Here is a 20,597-nt window from a genome sequence, read left to right on the forward strand (position 1 = left end):
CACAGTCAACGTCGGTTAGATAAAAAAAAAAGTATCTTTTGAGAAAATAGCCAAAATTCAACAATTTACTTTTTAAAAATAAAATAACAAGGACATCACATTTTTAAATCGGTCAGGTCATTGTCAGCCTTGGTTTGGTCACGTTTTCACTAACTTCAAATGCTTTATTCATTTACTTTAATTCTTTTTTAGGTAATAAATCATGAAATCTTATTATCTTTCAAATTTGAGATGAATCCTTTTAGAAATAGAGACGTAAGAAACATTTTCTATTTAGTCCGGTCATTGATGATGTTGGCCAACTCATGGTAAGATGACGTTTTCGAATTGTTTTAAACAACATTATTGTGCTTTCTTTTGTCTGTGTATTGTAGGCGGAATTTTATCAAATATCAAATTTGAGATAAATCATTTGAGATATAAAAAAAAAATATGAGCATTTTCCTTTCGGTTCTGTATTTGTCCTGTCACCGGTACAGTCAATAGTGTAACTCATTTTTAAACAGTGTTTTGTAAGACACCTTTTGATCGGCTGACCAAAGCGCAAACCCTACGATATGGAATAAAACTAACGGTGTAGAATTTAAAAACAACGGGTTGGTTTATCATGCTGATGAATGACAAATCAATGCACCATGCGTTAGTTTTTTGAACAAACTCGTTGAAAGTGAAATCCAACTCGTTGAAAATTTCATAAGGTATGTACATACTGCAATTGACACGATTTGATTTGATTTGATTGTTGTTGTTATTACGCTTATGGGGTATTTGGTGTCGGAAATATCTTCGATAGAAAAACTGACAATACTTAGATTGGAGTCAAGTTCATCCGGACGCCTATGATACGATCGGCCACTCATCCACGTATTACTTTGTGTACTGATATTATCCCTGTGTAAACATCTAATATGATTAGTTGATAAGTTGTTGGTGAAAACACATTTTTGGTTGCATTTTGGAGATACATTTAAAAAATACTTGTCAGATTATAGTTGTATTAGGATTTGTCTCCTCGACAGGAATCAAGATACATCAATGGTATACACATTATTCTTTACAAATGTCTATACTTTGTAGTTACAACTGACGTGTGTGTTATTACAAACATTGTTTGTATTTATAAAATAAAATTGGCAGTATATGAATACATTTTTAATCAATTATATGTATGTTGGTCTTACAGGATGATTTTACACCGTTATTGTTTGCTGTTCAGGGAGGATACATAGAGATTGTAAAATACTTGGTGACAGCTCAATGTAATAGAGAGGCTAAAACCAAGGTAACCAAATATATCATCTTATCCTACTTCTCGTTATATTGAATCAAAACAATTGTTTTATTAATAATACAGGTAAAGTCGACAACACGTACGTCTTAGTAAATATAAAATGTCATGTTTACTTGTCTCGTCAAATTGTATCAGAAACAAACATGAATGACCAAGTTTGTGTACTGGCAGAAACATTATTTTATTAAAATCTAAATTGACTGATTAACACAAGAGGGTTGAGAACAGGTATGTGTTAATTTCTTAGCCAGATAGAAGTAATCAAATGTAAATCATCCTTTAATTATTAATACGAGAGGGTTGAGAACATGTATGTGTTAATTTCTTAGCCAGATAGAAGTAATCAAATGTAAATCATCTTTAAACCAATGTACAATTATATAAAATCTTCTAAAAACATGTTGTTTATTTGTAGTGTAAAGAGTAAACGGTTATCTTAATCAGTTTTTACCACTAATTTTAATGATATGTATTGCAATTATGTTTGCTACACAATATTGTCAAGTTGATGACACAATATGTGATGTTTGTTACACATTGGAAGAACACTATTTTTCTGATTTTTTCCGTATCTGTTGTTCAAGAAAAGTTGTGGTTGTTACACACTATTAGTTAAACCTTTATTTGTGATAAGTAGGTACGACACTTGCAAAGTTCACCAACATCAATTTCTCGAAAATCTCATCTCCAACTCACGTAAATTTTACGTGTTAATCACATTCTATTTTTTCATGTAAAATTTCCATGGAGTTTAAAATATTTTAAGTTAACAAAAATTGATATCGTCAAATTTAATGAAAAATACATTTGTGAAATTCGTATAAAAAATTTCCCGTGAGATTCATAAGAATCTCAATTAACAAGAAATTCACATGAACATTTTAACGTGAGTTTCATGTATAAGGTCGTTTGAGGTGAATCTCACGTGAATTTCATGTGAGATTCAGGTTTAATTATGTGAACAAATTTTGCCTGATAACAAGTATATCAGTAGGCATTTTTGTCATTGGCAGGATAAGCCATACCTTATGACAGTTCCAAAGCGTTGGTTATTTCTATCCACGAGTTTGTTTACACTTTCAACGTCTTGCGTTTTACTACAAATGCCTTGTTTTTCACTTTCAACGTATTGGTTATCATTTTCAATTCGTCAGTTGTAAGAACTAACCCTTCAATTCGTTATTGATACGGTATGAAAAACAAACGCGTTAGTTTTTAAATTCTTAAGTGTTATTTTTCTGTCAAATAATCAAAATCTCTCTAACAAAGTGATCTCAGGTGCTCCGGAAGGGTAAGAAAGTATTATCTAAATTGGTAACGCTAAAGACTGGACAAGTGACAGGAATAAATGGAAAAAAAACGATAAATGTTATTCAAAAGAATTATACTGTATCTCAATTTTGAAATATAATAAGATTCAATCAGTTAATACAAAACGAACCGGAAGTGAAAACTTCAATACATATTAAAAGCTTACGATAATGACAACTGACCAACATCTTTTGTTTAGTTATTTTAGTATTTTCTAGAACCGTAAATAGTTATTTTTAGGTATGCCTGAGTTTTGTGTAGAATATCGTGAAAGTTTTGAACAGATATATCATGTTAAGGAGGGTTATTTGCGAAAAATACCGGTAAATAGGATGTTTAATTTCGCGAGCCGTAAGGCAGATATTAGTAATCAAATGTAAATCATCCTTTAATTATAACAAATAAGTATACACAATGTTTAAAGTAAGATCTTATTTTAGTCGTTTAATCGAATGGAATTTCTTGATTGTAATACTTCCTATATTTCTTACAACCAATAGATCTGAATCAAATGACAGATGTTGAATTTTGTTTTCTGATATGTTTTTTCTGATTTTTCGTAAACATTTGACATGTGTTTGACTGCATTTGTTGATAAGTAAACATTTGACATGTGTTTGACTGTATTTGTTGATAAGTAAACATTTGACATGTGTTTGACTGCATTTGTGGATAAGAAGTTGTGTTTCATACTTTTTTTTTTAAACAAAAATAAGTTTTCAAAATCAACCAATATTTGTTCCATAGAATTAGATATTACTTTGTTCACTGATATTTTTTTCTTAAAATCTGATTTCATTTGTTGAGAAGAAGTTGAGGATAACACATTCATGTTAAATCATAAGGCATTTAAAGGGGCACTACCTACGAGATATATAAAAAATCTAAAGTATGAAGTTTGTTGTTCAATAATTAACACCGTGTATCATCAGTACAACGAATATAGGTACTAACCAATCGAGCATGATCGATGTTGACCTTACACGGTAACGAAAATCTTTGTTTTGCTTGATCAATATTCAATGTACATTTCTCAACATTTGAAATTCCTGCTCCAAAATAATTTTGGCATCATTTTTTCCTATTCATAAAACAACTTGTGTACAACAACTTAACTATGCACCGTAGATAAGGATTTATGTAGGCAGCTTAACACCGTACACAAGGCTTCTTTTCAAATAAAATATCGAAAAATAACATATGTATTTAAGACTTCAATACCAATTATTGAAACTGCTATATAATTATTACACACACACAGGGGCCTTCTAACAGGAGTTGCAATAAATATAAAACGATATTGGATGAGACGAGCGCCATCTTCGTTGACAAGTATTTGCACATGTTTTTAGTAATCGTTCTTGTTTTTGTAAAAAAATGAGACATCTCTTATTATCAACCTACGACCGAAATCATTTCTTAAAACAACAATACCGTTTAGATTGAAGGGCACATTAGTATTATGTAAACTCAACAAAGATTACCATGTAAGGTCAAAATCGCTCACGCCCGCTTGGTTAGTACCTATACCCGCTGTGCGATAATAAACGGTGATTAATGAAAGTGAAATAGTGAAATAATCATTCACTTTTAGCAGCTAAAATAGTTTAATAATGTCAAATTAAGTTAATACAAGTTGATTATGAATTATTCACATGCAAGTGATTTACTCGACTTCATTAAACCTGTATTCATGTGAACTCCAAGGTAACCCCGTAGAAATAGATAGAGTAAAGCGTGCATTGTCCGTGTATGGTTATTAACAGGAGAAGAATGTCAACATTGAAAATGAAACAAAAGTAAATACTTTGATTGATTGATTCGATCCACAAACAATCAGTCTTATTCAGGAAAAAATGGCGATAAACATAAATTTTAATCTATGATACAATATTAAGTAGACATAAAAACTGCACGAGTTGATTAATCTATTTATATCTATGTTTATGTTTATATCGCTAATATGGTCATAGAAGTTCAACTCGAAATTTAATTAGATGGCGTCATTGCTAAAATTCACACGAAATGAAGCTGAATCTTATTGAGACCATTGCCTGTAAATTGTTTACTTTATGCTTTTGATAGTTTGGAAAAATGTTTAACATTGTTATAAATAAAATATGAAAATTTGAGTCAAATTGGTAAACATGAATTTGACAGGTAGTGCCTCTTTAAGTAAGATAGATCTATTGTAAATATTGTTTGAAAGAAAGTAAAAACTTAATCAAGGTGTACTTACATTCAACAGATTTGTCTTTGCAAATCTTATGTTTACTTCTATTATCAAATGTTATCAAATATTAAACATTATAAAGAACCGAAATTATTTGTATGGATATGTCTCCTATAGTTCCATTGTACTTGCCTTATCAAATTATACATAATACACATAACAAACATACTAAAGGTCCAGGTTTGTTTTCTAAAAAAAAATAATAACTTTATTAAAATCTGTTGAACTTCTCTGCATAACAAGTTAAGAACAATATGTTGTGTTATCTCCTAAAACAGACAAAATAAAATATACAGATCTAAAGTAAAGCATCGACGTCATAAATGATTGAAAAACAATTAATGCAAGTTATGACAGTTTACAAGACGGGTCTTGATCAATTTATACTTGTTGTATTTTGTTTTTCTGGTTTATATATCAGCGTCTGATCAAACGTGTTTATAAGAAAACCATGAAACCAGGTTGTGTATCTATCTTAAGTTATATACTATTGATAAGACAACAATTTCTTTTATATTGTATATTAATTTGATTTGATTGATACATTAGTTTGGAGATTTTTTTGTCGGTAACCATTACATTAACAGCCGGAACGCAAACATCTGATTTGTCCGTTAAAACTATGTGGCAAGAAAATCAAGTGGAGATAATTTAAGGAAAAGCTGTCAACAGATGTCGCTCCGCGATTAAAAGAAAATTGGCCGTGAACGACGCTTCGAAAAATCGCAAATTTCATTTAAAATCAACGGAATTATAGACCGATCTTTAAATTATTTCATCTAAAGTATTAAAGAAAATTAAATTTATAAAAAAAGCGAGATGACATATGCCATTTAAATAAATTCAAGCGATTCTTTCCATTTTGTGAAACGGACATTTTTTTCACATCGACTGCCCTGTTCAATTTTTCTGCTCATAACGAATCGTCACACCGCCGGTTTACCTAGTGAAAATAAATATGACTGGTATATTTTGATACATTGAGGCATGGAGAAGAGCTACAGTAGGGTCATATGACGTTACCAGTCGATTTAAAATACTTATGCGGCCTGTCAAACTCAAAGCATAAATGTAGGTAGCGGGAAACAAAATCCTCCTCTTATTATTGAAATACGTCCATATTTTGAACAAATGAAAGGTAATACTGATTATATTATTGAAAAATTATGTTATCTTCATATTTTCTCCAATTTTTAACCTTTCAAGCTAATTTTTACTCTTTTTTTTTCCTTTTTCTGCCCCACTGACTTAGTCTGATTTTCAGAGTTCACAGTTGAAAAAGATTGTTTACCAACAATAATGTCCACGTGTTCATCTGCAAAACGTATTTCTGACTCGTTATAAACTTACAAAACACTAATTTATAAATTTAAAGTCAAAAAGAAAAAAAAATGGGGTGGGGGCAACATAATTTCAGACCATGAATATTTTATTAAAATGTAGCCCTCCAACACCTCAAATACTGAAATTTGTTATCATCCTCAGCATTCTGATCATATGTCCATATATGAAATAGCATACAAATAGAATAAAAAATGGAAATGGGGAGGGAATGTGTTTGAGACGACGAACCAATCAAATCCAAAATGCATAAACAACCCAATTACAGAGGCGGATTTAGGGGGGAGGGGCCTGGGCCCCCTTTTTGGGAAAACATTTGGTTGCTTATATAGGGGATCACTGAAGTGTGACTGGAGCAGACCCCCTCTTAGGTCAGTCAGTGGGCCCCCACTTGTGAAAATTTCTGGATCCGCCAAAGAATTAAGCTAGGCCATCAATGTTTCTTCAACACAGCAAGAAATCCTACAACAAGTATGAATTTTAAAGGTTGAGATTGACAGGGACCAGCCCCGTCTACACCGCCTTTTCTCAAGCTAATTTGATGATAATAGTATATATTTTTATATGTCCCACTTCTCCCTCTGTTCATAATCCTTATAATCTGCATCTTGTTTAATTAAAATTGCTAGGAAGGGCACTTAATGCCTATTACCCATATTTCTCAGAATCTTATGTCGTTTTATAGACTTTTTTGGTTTCCTTTTTGATAATTTCAAGAAAAATGAATCATGCACATGTATATTTGTATCTAAAGGACTGGCGATATAACTCACTTTTTCTCCAATTAAGGTTACTTCCTTAGACTTTTCTACATTTAGTGTTGACCAACATATTTTCATCCTCACAGCCAAATGGATATAGTTGTACATGTTATTGTATAAAATTTGCATAGGCATCCATGATACTCATTTTCGGGCTCTTCTAAACATCTAAAGAAATTTATTGACATGACAATTAATTTTTCTTGTTATCTTTCAGTCTATTAAATAATGAGCTCAGATAATTATATGCAGCATTTAAAGCTGGTATGTTATAGTTCATGTAAAGTTTCAATGTTCATGATGTTACAATGCTCATGTAGATTCTAAATTGATGTTTATAGTCCCCTTTCAACACAGTTGAAGGGGACTTTAGGTTTGCGCCCTTTCCATTAGTCTTTCAGTCAATCAAATAATGGTTTGATATTTGCTATATTTATTATTATAGTATAACCATGACAAGTTACAGATCAAGGTCTAATTTTGTTCTGGTCCAATGAGTTTTTGTAGAATTATGGCCCTTGGACTCATGAAAATCACATAAGTTATCTGTTTAGTGCATATATAGTTTAACCTTTACAACTTTCAGATCAAGTTTGAATATTGTTCTGATTTGATAATATTTTGCATAGTTATATGATCCTAAGTCCTAGAAAAATCACACAATTAATCTTCAGCACTTTTCTTTTAAGTCGTGCCAGACTACCATTATACTGCTATGATATTTGGTATCTATAGTTTTAACATGACAATTTACATATCAAGTTCAAATCTGGTTTGTGTATTAAATATTTTCAACTGGTAGAGGATGGCAATACTCTCAGAATGCTAGATACTTTCCATGCTGGTCCGCATCCACACTTGTTAACCATTCTTATAATTAAAACTATATATATATATATATATGCATACTTTATAATGTTGTTTCTCCCATTTAACAAATACCTCTATTGGTATGTATTTACTCAGGTTCATATAAATATTGAAGATGTATGATAAATGTATACAATGTACAATATTCTGTATATAAATTCAAATCATACATGTCATATAACAAATTTTACGTGTGCATATTGTGTACATTTTGGCCCTAACTTTTCAGGTTGGACATCTGCCATTATATCCAGCTGGGCTTAGCAAAGCATTTTATTTTACTAATTAATTCATTTCTGTTGTTTTTTTTTTATTTTTGTTATTACTCATTTATAATTTCATTTATTTAATTTAATTGTTATTATGGCTTCATTTCCTTTATTTACATTTTTACATTTTAGTTTACAACATTATCTTTTGTTTTATAGTTGCATAAGACAGATCACATAAAATTTCATGGTCAATTATAAAACTTATAATTATAAAATTTCAAATTAGCAAGCATTTTTAAGTTTTCCTCTTTTAGAGGTTGGTTATGTTAAGCTGATTTAACAATGGTGATACTAATATTTATTTTATTATTTTTTTTTTTATTTTATGTAGCTTTACAGTTTGTTATATTCATATGATATTAAATGCTTTCTTTTAAAAATTTGATGCAATTGCAAAGTTTACTTCTTTTGAAAAAGATTGAAAAGTATAATTTAAAAAAAGACACAATCATGCAATCAGTTAAAATAACTTATACAATCCAATTAGAAAAGAACAAAAATAGCAAGAACAAGATCTGGTTTTGCTGGTTTCTATGTTGTAATGTAAAAGCCAGGAGTAGAACTTTGTTATATTAAAGGTATGTAGGATTTTTTTTTCTAAGACAAGTGCCTGTGTGCTTAACACAACAATAATTTCTTCACAGAAAAAATGAGATCAATAAGATTTACTACATATGTGTTCACAATTATTTAAATCATTAAAAAATGTATTTTTTATTCCAATCAAAATCTTGAAATCCTTTTTAATGAATTTATTTGGGTCTAAAAAGGATTTTTTGATAAGATTTGTTTTTACACTTTTAAGAAACTTAAGTTAAGAAGTTAAGTATGAGTATACTCCATTTTCAAATAACTAGTACATGTATATATATTTTTGTTGGGGCCAGCTGTAGCACACCTCTTGGTGCGAGAATTTCTTGCTGTGTTGAAGACCCATTGGTGGCCTTCGGCTGTTATTTGCTCTGTGTACGGGTTGTTGTCTCTGACACACTCACCATTGCATTTCCATTCTCAATTTTAAAACATGTGAATACATGTAGTAGTTTTTTTACATTAAGGAACTAAAAGATTGTTTTTTTTTTTTTATTATTCGTCTTGTTTTAAACTTTTGTTTTTAAAATTCCAATAGGGAACATACTTTATATAATTGTTTTAAACTATAAAATAAGAGACTTAGTGATCAAAAATTACTAATTTCTGTTAACAGGTTCAGAAATAAATGATAAATTATTTGGTTAAAAGTTTGCATCCAGAAATATATAGATTTACACTTCATATTATTATGGCCAAATTGACATTGGCTAAATTTATTTCCTATTTTTAGTACTTTTAAAATTCATTTAGATTAATTTGCAAATAACACAAACCTACCAACTTTTCAAAATGCCCATTGGGGTTTTGCGTGCAAGATGACTGTCATAGTCCTAACAAACCTTTTAGGGGGCCTACACTTACATTTTAATGTGTTTTGTTTGGCTTCTTCATACTTTCATAAGCCTATAGATAGTCATTGCTAAAATTATTTGTTTTGTTTAAATTGTTGACAAAATTGCGCTTTCAAAATTTCAATTTTGGAGCCTTCATGGGGGAAATCCCCCGCAAATAGTGACAGTTGGCAGGTATGATAACAAATGAATTTATTGAAATGTATTGTTTTTCGTTTTTTAAATTTGTCTCCAAGTTTTAATTCAGCTGTAAAACCAATAATTAAAAATAAAATTGCATTTTTCAAATGCATTTTCCCCCTTTAAATGGTTGAAAAAGGGTTTTGAATTACCAATGAAGTGGTAATAAACAAGAGTTCTGCTCATGAATTGATTATTTTCTATTGAAAAAATAAACACTTTTTTTTAAAGGAAGATGAAGTTCATAATTAATTCAATATATATTTATTTTAGTAATACTGCCTACAAATCAATAATAAGAGGAAAGCATGTGTTCAATCATTCATTTATGATAAACGTCGTATTGTTGTTGTTTTAGGATCGAGTTATTCCCCTTGGAACGTCCTATTTTTCGACTTGTTGAATCGTCACACCGCCGGAATACCTATCGAGATTTTCTATCAGTGGGCTTTTCTTCAACAAAATATCAATAGTTATCATCTCATCTATATGAATAAACGTTACTATTACGTGTGTCATTTCAATTTACATTTATTTATTTTCAAGTTTCACTTCCGCGGCCCGTATTTTCATCTTTCATCACCTAATTTGCAATGAAACGGAAAAATACGTAAGCGGCCTCAGGCTTATCCAAGGAAAATTTTTAGCTCTTACCAAAACTTCGAAATAATCGTAAAGATTTCAAACGACTGTTTTTCGATAAAACAAACCTATGAAAGTTTAGTGATGTGCATATACTGTTTGATAGTTAAATTGAACGTGTATTTCACACAAAAATAAGTTGTAAAAAAAAACACTCAGTAAATTCAATATGGCTACCGCAGGTAAACAACAAAATGACAGTGATATCAGTCATAACACAAATTCATCCAAAGCCTACACTGATGCAGTTAAATTAGGTCTTATACCTATAGACTATCTGAATGGTGAACCTCATGTCAATATTCACGAAACGCTCAGCTCTGTAAAACCTGTATTTATCTTGGAAACTGACCTCTTTGGTGAGGTGAAACCAAGCCCAGATCAATACCTTACACACCTCGAACTTTACAACTCCATTGACTCATGTATACCAAAGAGCCATCTGAAAGGCCTACAGCGTGTAAGAGGTATGTGGCGCATCTACCCAGATTCTGAGAACGACAGAGAAACTCTCATCATCAAAAAAATAACTGTACGTAACAAGCTAATTAATGTTTATAGTACCAACCCAAAATCAAGTGAATACTCATCACTCTTGTACCTACGCGTCAGAGTCAAAGACGTTCCTTGTTCTGCAGACGATGGTCAGATTTTGAGGGCTATCGAAAATGAAGGCAAATGTACTGTTCACAAATTAAACAGAGAACGACTTCGAGTAGATGGGTTGCTGACAGAATGCCAAACGGGTGATCGCATTCTTTTTTGCGACCAATTAGAAAAACCCTTACCAAGATTTATCAGAATAGGAAAATATAGAGCCATGGTTTTCCATAAAGATCAAATGCCATCAACAAAGGACAATCATGATAACTTAGTATGTAATAAATGTTATCAAAATGGTCACAAATTTCGAGACTGTCAGAACGACTGGGTCTGTAAACAGTGCAAGCTTCCTGGTCAAAAGCAGGCCGACTGTCCAAGTTTTGATGCTCAAAACAAGGAGAGTAACAGCATGCCTCACGATAATGAGTCAAAAAGCAGCAGGTCTTCTCAAAGCGACACAGACAGTGACGAATCTAACACTGAGTCAATCAATGATATACCAGAAGAAAGCACACATGTAGCAGCTTCACCATCAACAACAAATGTTAATCCGCAAAAGGTATCAAATGTACTCGGAAAAGCCTCGAAGAAAATCACCAAAGCTACATTTTCCTTCGAAAATAAAACGAATGATATTTCAGAGGAAGTGGAAACCCCCAAAAAGAAAAAAAAGATATCAAAAAAACTAAGGAAAAAATTAGGAGACGCTAAAGCAAAAGAACCAAACATACAGACAACGATGTTTCAATTTAGTGCGGGAACACCTGACTCTCGTAGTGAAAAGCGTCCAGCAACAACACCAACTGATGAAGTCCATGAACGATCCGTCTCTATTTAAAAACCGAAAGGGCATTAACTCATTTGAAAACGATATAAATTCAGGTCAATGTAGTTTGATTAAAGAAACAAACTGTATTTTTTATTCCCCCCCTTTTTTTTTTGTGGCTAACACCCAAATATTTCTTTTAAATAATCATGTGTGTATGTAAATTTATATATGTTATTTTTGTCTTTTTTGTTGTTTTTATCTATATTATAAAAAATGAACAAAAAAACGGATATGGTATAATAGTAGATTATACATATTCCCATGAAAGAGTAATACAAAAATATAGGTATACATGTAATTTATTTTTGATATTGAAAAGCTCTCCTTTTTTTTAAATTAACAATTCATTTTACGACAAACAAATTTCCATATATCCACCAACTACATGTAAATGTCATAATAAAAGCTGGATCGCAACTATCAAATGTTTTGTAAACAATATCAGCAAAAAAAAAATTATGCAAAAAACAATTTATGATACATCAGCAGTTCCTTATGCTAAGGCATTCACACTAGATCAGAGAAATTCTAGAATTAAATTTTCACACACACATAGTCCAAACATTATCACAAATCTAATACTATTATGTCTGTTAAATCCAATCAAATGTAGATTATACACTGCACAAATATTTCATCTTCTTGTGCACTTCTTCCTCGATATTCACAGGATATTCAAAAACAAATTAAAATTGTTGAGCAAAGAGAACAGGAAAAAACAGTCATCATGGTTAAGTTGTCATATCATCATGCTTCTACTTCATATCCAATATCACAGTCTTCATAATGCTGGGAGAAAAACGCTCCCATTTACGTATCATGAAACTCCAAAAAGTAAACTTATGCAAAATGCAAAATCTCATCTATGCAACAGATATCTCAACCTGAAAAGAAAAATAAACATACATGTAAACAAGTATATGATTATCACACACAACATAAAGTTCATCCCCATTAGTGTTGATTTTAAACACATGATACTATGCAATTTAGAAATCAACCCTCATCTATATGATTTATATGTGTATAATTTATATGTGTATGTAAACAATTTTAATGTGTATATCAACAATATGACATCAACTTATTTACTTTTTAAGCTCAACCTATTGTCTCTGTTGTATAATTCTGAAGATATGTGTAATATAGAAATGAATTATATCTATAATGAGTGAAAAACTAAATATATGTTCCCTAAACTGCCAAGGCTTAGGGCAAAAAGAAAAGAGAGAAAGATTAAACCTATGGTGCAAAAACCAAAAGTGTAATATTTTATTTATACAAGAATCACATTTTATTAAAAAACATGAAAATGGTATAAACAATGAGATAAAAGGGAAACTTTACCATAGTTTCGGAAATTCACAATCAAGAGGCGTAACAATTCTTATAAAAGAAAACATAAAACATAAAATTATTAATGAAACTAGAGATAATGATGGAAGAATAATACTCATTAATATAGAACTTGATGGTAATATCTTTACATTACTGAATATATATGCTCCAAACATTCGTCGAAATAGAAACTCATTTTTCAAAAAAGTAAACAATATCATTAATAATAACCGCTTAGGAATATTAAAAATGGGGGGTGATATGAATGAAAGTTTAACTTCATCTGATAGAAAAAGTATTAGCCCTAATAATCAAAATAAACCTGTTAACAGTTTAAAGCAACTAATAAAAAAATATAAACTTATTGATATTTGGAGAGAACTAAATCAAAACAGCAGTCAATTTACATGGAGAAGAAAAAACAATAGAAGTGTTGCAAGCAGAATTGATTTCTTTCTAATAAGCCCAGATATAAGACCTCACATAATATCAGCAGACATAAGACCTGCACTAATATCACATACAGATCATCAAGCGATCTCTTTACAAATAAGACTTAAAGCTCAAAATAAAGGCAAAGGATTCTTTAAGATAAATAACAGTATACTGAATGATACAAAATACAAAGAAATAATAATTAAATTAATTGACACCCATAAAGAAATAATACTCACCAAAAATAACGACCCTCGAGTTACTTGGGACATTCTGAAAACTGAAGTAAGGGAGGCAACCATTACATACTGCAAACAAAAGGCTGCTGAAAGTAAAAATGAAATTAAACATTTAGAAAATAAATTAAAATTCTTATACGAAAAATCAAGTAATTCTGAACATTCTAAAATAGAAATAAATAATGTAGAAAATAATTTACAAAATTTATATATAAAAGAAACTAGAGGTTCACAAATCAGATCCCGAGTCAAATGGGCAGAAGAAGGGGAAAAAAAACACATAATATTTTTTGGGTCTTGAAAAATCAAGACAAACTAAGAAAACTATTTCTGCCCTCAAAAATAATCAAGGTAACATAGTTACAGATGCATCCGATATTCTTATTCTTGGGAAAAACTATTACCAAAATTTATATAAAAGTACTGAACCAGATCCTTCTGAAATAAAAAATTATATAAGTGAAACAAAGATAGATCACTCACTATCCAATACTGAGAGTGAACTATTGGGGGGCAACCTAACAATAGAAGAATGTACAAATGCTATATTTAATATGAAACTAAATAAGTCCCCTGGACTAAATGGTTTAAGTGTAGAATTTTATCGTACCTTTTGGTCATACATAAAAGAATCCGCAGTAAAAGTATTTAATACATGCTATGAAAAAGAAGAAATGACAACACTCCAAAAAATAGGTGTTATTTCCTTATTATATAAAAAAAATGATCCATTATCATTAGACAACTATAGGCCAATCACTTTATTAAATGTAGATACTAAGCTTATGGCCTATGCCTTAGCGCAGCGATTAAAGCTAGTGTTGTCCAAAATTATTCATAGTGATCAGAATGGATATATTAAAAATCGGTACATAGGTTTTAATATTCGCCAGATTCAAGATATAATAGATTACTCAGAAAAATTTAATATAGAAGGAATCTTATTGTTCATAGACTTTTCCAAAGCCTTTGATTCTTTAGAATGGCCCTTCATGTATGAATCCCTATTAAAATTTGGAGAACCACCTTCCTTCATAAAATGGGTAAACACTTTATATAATGATACTAAAGGATGCCTATCTAATAACGGCTGGATCTCAGAAACCTATAGACTTCACCGTGGTATAAAACAAGGATGTCCGTTAAGTTCTCTTATTTTTGTAATAGCAGTTGAAATCTTGGCCTGTAGAGTAAGACAAGATTCTAACATTAAAGGATTTCAAATTAAACTAGATGAAAAAACACATAGTCTAAAAATTTCCCAATTAGCTGATGATACAACCCTCTTTCTCAATTCTAAAAATGAAATTCACCAAGCATTGAACCTAATAGAAATATTTGGAACGCTTTCTGGTTTAAAACTGAATAAATCTAAAACAGAAGGTATATGGTTGGGTAGACTTAAACATTGTAAAGAAAAAATTGAAAATATACACTGGAGCAAGGAACCCATTAAAAGTTTAGGTGTTTACTTTGGATTAAATAAAAGTGAATGTGACAAATTAAATATTGAAAAAAAATGAAACAGTCAAAAAAATTAATACTTGATTGGGAAAAAAGAAATTTAACAATGATAGGTCGAATAACAGTTGTTAAGTCGCTTATTTTACCTAATCTTACTTTTTTAGCTTCGGTTGTTTCAATACCCCAAATGTACATAAAAGATTTTAAGAAACTCATATACAATTTTATATGGAATAATAAACAAGAAAAGGTAAAACGTTCAACACTTACCAAAGATTACACAAATGGAGGTCTAAAAATGACAGACATTGATTACTTTTTGAATGCATTACAAATTTCATGGGTTAAACGATTAACCGCAAAAGAATTTGCTAATTGGAAAGTCATTCCAACTTATTATTTCAATAAATTTGGTAAAAACAACCTTATATTTCATATGATGCCTTACAACATAAAATCATTACCTAATTTAAGTAATATACTACCCTCATTTTACTTGAACATGTTAAAGAGCTGGTACGAAGCAAATAATACACTATCAAGTAATACACTCATCATAAATTTTAGAAATATTAGGCAGCAAATGTTGTGGGGTAATAAAAACATAAAATTTAAAGGAAAATGTTTAGTTTACCTAAATTGGATAAAAGATGGTATTATTTTCATTAACGATATAATTGATCAAAAAGGTCACATATCACAAAAAGTTATATTGGAGAAACTAACCTCAAAAACTAATTGGATCTCCGAACTTTTAAAATTGAAAGATTGTATTCCAAAAGAATGGGTTAGTACATTAAAAACTGACAAATCTTTGAAAACTTCTATAAAAACAAAATCAAACTTGTCCTTGACTGTTAACAAAAAATCAAAATTAATTGAAAATATGTCATCCAAAGATATATATAACCATTTAATAACAAAAATGATGAGAGACCACTAGGATTGTCCAAATGGAAAAACATCTTCAATCTAGAATCAATCACTCCAATAAATAATGTGCTTCAATTTACCTTTACCTATTTAATAAATAACAAATATAAAATGTTAAGATGGAAATTACTCCATTACATCCTCCCATGTAAACAATTATTACTATAATGGCATATACAAGAAACAAGTATGTGTGACTTGTGTAACTTGACTGAAGATTACGAACACTTTTTTCTCAAATGTCAATTCCTTCATGAGTTTTGGAAAAAAATATGTGTACTTGTAAGCAAAATCAAAATTGGGTCACATATTTTTAATTTTAAAACTTTAGTACTGGGCTATAAAATACATGATCCTATGTATAATGATATAAATCTCTTCCTAACTGTCTTAATATATTCAGTTCATAAAAGTACTCATATATCAAATTATAAACAAAAATGCATAGACGCTTATGCAGTTTTTAGAAATGAATTTTTAAACACATACGAAATTAACAAATATATTAATGCTAAAAACAGCAAATTTTTAAATGATGTAAAAAGATACATATGATCATGAATAGCTAGATTTAATATATTTTCATGTACAAAATTTGTGTAGCAAAAGTTGACAATATTTCTGAACACGTGGTAATAAACCAAAACAGCATGCTTCGTGAAAATGTACAGAATTTTGTCTCAAAACGCATTTATTACACACTTTATCACTTAATCAAATGAATTTCCATTTACAATGTCGAAACTTACCACATATAATTTTTAACTTAAGTTTAAGTTGTTCGTGAGTATCAATAAAACGTATAAATTAATCCCCACAATTGATCAAACAGCTTCAACGGTTTTCATCAATAAGGTTAAAGGTCAATGATCAAAAGTTTTAATCTTTAGAAACAAAACCGGACAAAACTGTACACTTTCCGTAATCATGAAACAATAGTTTGTAAAATGTTTGTAATAACCATGAACTGTAAAACTAACAATCTATCTATAAATATGAATTCACTGCATAAATACCCTGGTTATCCAGTGACTAATTCACAGGGATACTCGGCCAACGGCTGTAGGTCGAGTAATTTGTCATAACAGCAAAGAAAAGTGCAATAAAGATATTATTTTATAAAAAAAAAAAAAAAAAAAAAAAAAATTGCAATGAAACATTGTATTTTCAGCCTTTTAATAATAACGTAGTAAATGTTTGGAACCTGCCCCATCAAAGGGTATACTTAGTTTAGAAAGAGAAACAAGTTAAATGTCTTTACGCAGCATTTTTCGTGACGTCGATGTCGTTCCTAAAAAATGCCATTTTTTGAATGGAAAAACGCGTGAGCTTTGTCGCATTTTCGACGCCATTATGAGAATTGCTTCCCGGCTGTTAAACACAAACTGATTGAAGTTCTGACATCTTACATCAATACAGCCTGGGTATTTGTTGTTACCAGTGTTACTGGTCATTGTATTCACTTTTGATCATTGATACCTATATATGTTGACGGTAATACATAGACGCAATGCAAACTGATTGAAACTCTGACATCTCACATTAGTACAGCCTAATTATGTGTGTTGTTACCAGTGTGACTAGTCATTGCATTCACTTTTTATCACTGATACCTATATATGTTGACGGTAATAAATAGACACAATACCAGCTGATTGAAGTTCTGACATCTCAGATCAGTACAGCCTGATTATGTGTTGTTGTCAGTGTGACTTTTCATTGTATGCACTTTTGATGATTGATTCCTGTGATATATATCTTTCGTACCTCTTTTTTAAATGTCTGTATGTGGAGTTATATTTACGAAACATTTCCTTATACACTTGAGAGAAAATTTAGTAAAAGTTATGACTAGTTTGTGATATCGAAAACCCTGGTTTAATATTTTTTCAGTAATACTTAAATTTCTCTCGTTAAAATCTAAAACATTGTTACTTCCCCGATCGAATCGTACAGATTGAGATATATGAACACCGTAAAATGGTGACAAGGAAACGTCACATCTAAAAATGGATAATTAACGATAGGAAATGAAAAATCATCTCTTTTATCATACATTTTAGTATTAAGCTTTCCGTTAGTGATATAGATATCAAGATCGGGGAAAGGGCAGTGGTCATTGTTAGTATTAGTTTTATTTAAAGTAAGTTCAATAGGATGAATTCCTTTAGTATACATACTGAAGTCGTCATTACTGAGAGCCAAAATATCATCCAAATATCTAAAAGTATTACTAAATTTGTTTATCAGATGTTGTTTCGATGGATCTTTGCTGATTTTTGTCATAAATTGTAACTCATAGCAATACAGAAACAGGTCTGCAATGAGTGGTGCACAGTTTGTCCCCATTATAATTCCGATAATCTGACAATATACAGAATATTCAAAGCGAACAAAAATGTTATCTATTAAAAATTCAAGGGCATATATAGTATCAAAGCATGTCCAATTGACATAGTTTTTTTATTTATTGCTACTAAAAAATGACCTAAAAGAGTTTGAACATATATTTTCACATTCTGACTTTTTAAATGTCCATTTAATTAGGTGTGTGAATTTTTTCTTAATGATTGTTTTCTTAATACATTACAATAGTAATATATAAACTATAAATAAAAGTGAAGTTAGTATGTGTGGTCATTGACCACGGAATATTGTGTTATTAATATAACTTCATCTATTGCATCACATTTCTTTTCTATTATTGAAATGTTGATATCTCGTATATGTTGATATTACAGATTGGACGTACACCATTATTGGTTGCTGCGTACAATGGACACCTGGCAATTGTCCAGTACCTGATCACTGTTGGCTGTGTAAAAGAAACCAGATCTAATGTAATGATATATATCATCTTTCAAGTATAATACTTATCTTTTTTTTAGTCAGATAGATTTATATTACAGATGTAATGTAAAGTATATTTCAAAAGCACAACATGTATATAAAGGGGACTTCACATTTATAGTATCGTAGTACGAAATCCATTAATTACAATCATTTTATACATTTCAGAACAATGAATTAACTAGTCCAAATAATTATGACGTTTGGCAAGGCTATTTTAATTTAATAAACATTATCCGGAAATTCGGATTTGTCAGATTTTACAGAGTTTAACATTTTATCCTCTTCGGATGTGACGTATTTTGCTAGTTCTTTGAAATCATTTTCAAAATAATGAATATTTGCCTACCTCAAATGGGATCATATCTTATTTTATAATTTCTGTTGAATATTTCTGGAAATATTTTGCATCAATAAGCACAAAAAAGCTAAGACTTTGTAACTACGTAAATATTTCTAGCCGGTAATGAACATTTCTTGTCAAAATTAGGTCTCAAAGTTCCGCTCTCAAATTTGGTCTAAAACTCTAAACGTAAAAAATGGCTTTAACATTATGACGTCGTAAGAAGGCGTCCCAATTTTTTTTTAAAATAACCAGACGTCAGAATTATTTTGACTATGAAATAATATGAACATCATTCTTGAAGAAGAGACAATTCATTACAAAATATCTTGCTTCTTGATTGTTTATAAAGAATATACATATGAGACTATGCATTTTATACAGTTATGACTACTGAATTATGTGATATATTGCAACACAATGCTGTTGTATTTGTTTAAGACCACAAGTTGAACAGGATCTGATTACCCCTCCGATACCTGAGATCATCCCCAGTTTTTTGTGGTTTTCCAGTTGCTGTTGTATACCTATTTGTGACATTTTTACATGTTGCAGCTGTTGGTTTTGTTCAATCATCATTGTCAATATAATGGAGTTTGATAACACTGTCATACACGTGAGAGGTATCGCTAGCTTTATAATTGGATTTAATTTACTTATTTCTACACAACAAAATGATCTGTACCAAGTCAACAATATGACAGTTGTTGTCAATTCGTGTGATGTGTTTGATATCTTGATTTTGCAATTTAGGACTTTCCTTTTGAAATTTTCCTAGGTGTTCAGTACTTTTGTTACATTTTACACGGCATTGCCTTGAAAACAAAAGCATTTCTGCAAGTTATGGTCTTTTTTTCAATCCATCATTTTCACATAAGAGAATGCCGGTACCAAGTCAGGAAAATAACAGTTGTTATCACTTCCTTTGATGCATTTGAGCTTTTGATTTTGCCATGTGTTTATTAACTTTTCATTTTAGATTTATTCTGAGTTCGATATTTGTGTTATTTAACCTTTGATTGTAACATAGTTTGGTATTTGTATAGGATGGAAGAACGGTATTACATTGTGCAGCTGAGGGTGGACATTTACAGGTCACCAAATGGCTGATAAAAGAGGGAGGAATCAGTCCATTGGTTGTGACACATCAGGTAACACTATATAATATAGTATAAACGATAATCAACAAATGACTTAGTGGTATACTTTCAATATTC

The 20,597-nt window shown here is 30.4% G+C and overlaps 1 protein-coding gene and 1 long non-coding RNA gene across 2 annotated transcripts in view; one reads left to right on the forward strand and one right to left on the reverse strand.

Annotated features, from left to right (window-relative positions):
* The window catches only part of LOC143052947 (uncharacterized), a 605,057-nt gene that overhangs the window by 314,741 nt on the left and 269,719 nt on the right, over positions 1-20,597 (forward strand). The window contains exon 11 of the mRNA XM_076226129.1: positions 1,184-1,282. Within this exon, the coding sequence (XP_076082244.1) occupies positions 1,184-1,282 (99 nt within the window). The remainder of the gene's footprint in view (positions 1-1,183; positions 1,283-20,597) is intronic.
* LOC143052950 (uncharacterized) lies at positions 12,066-17,083 on the reverse strand. Its single transcript, XR_012971302.1, has 3 exons — positions 16,937-17,083; positions 13,791-13,876; positions 12,066-12,662 (listed from the first exon to the last, which is right to left on the reverse strand). It is a non-coding gene; the product is annotated as an uncharacterized LOC143052950 (long non-coding RNA).

This window comes from Mytilus galloprovincialis, chromosome 11 (genome assembly GCF_965363235.1).
Source record: "Mytilus galloprovincialis chromosome 11, xbMytGall1.hap1.1, whole genome shotgun sequence".
NCBI lineage: Eukaryota > Metazoa > Mollusca > Bivalvia > Mytilida > Mytilidae > Mytilus > Mytilus galloprovincialis.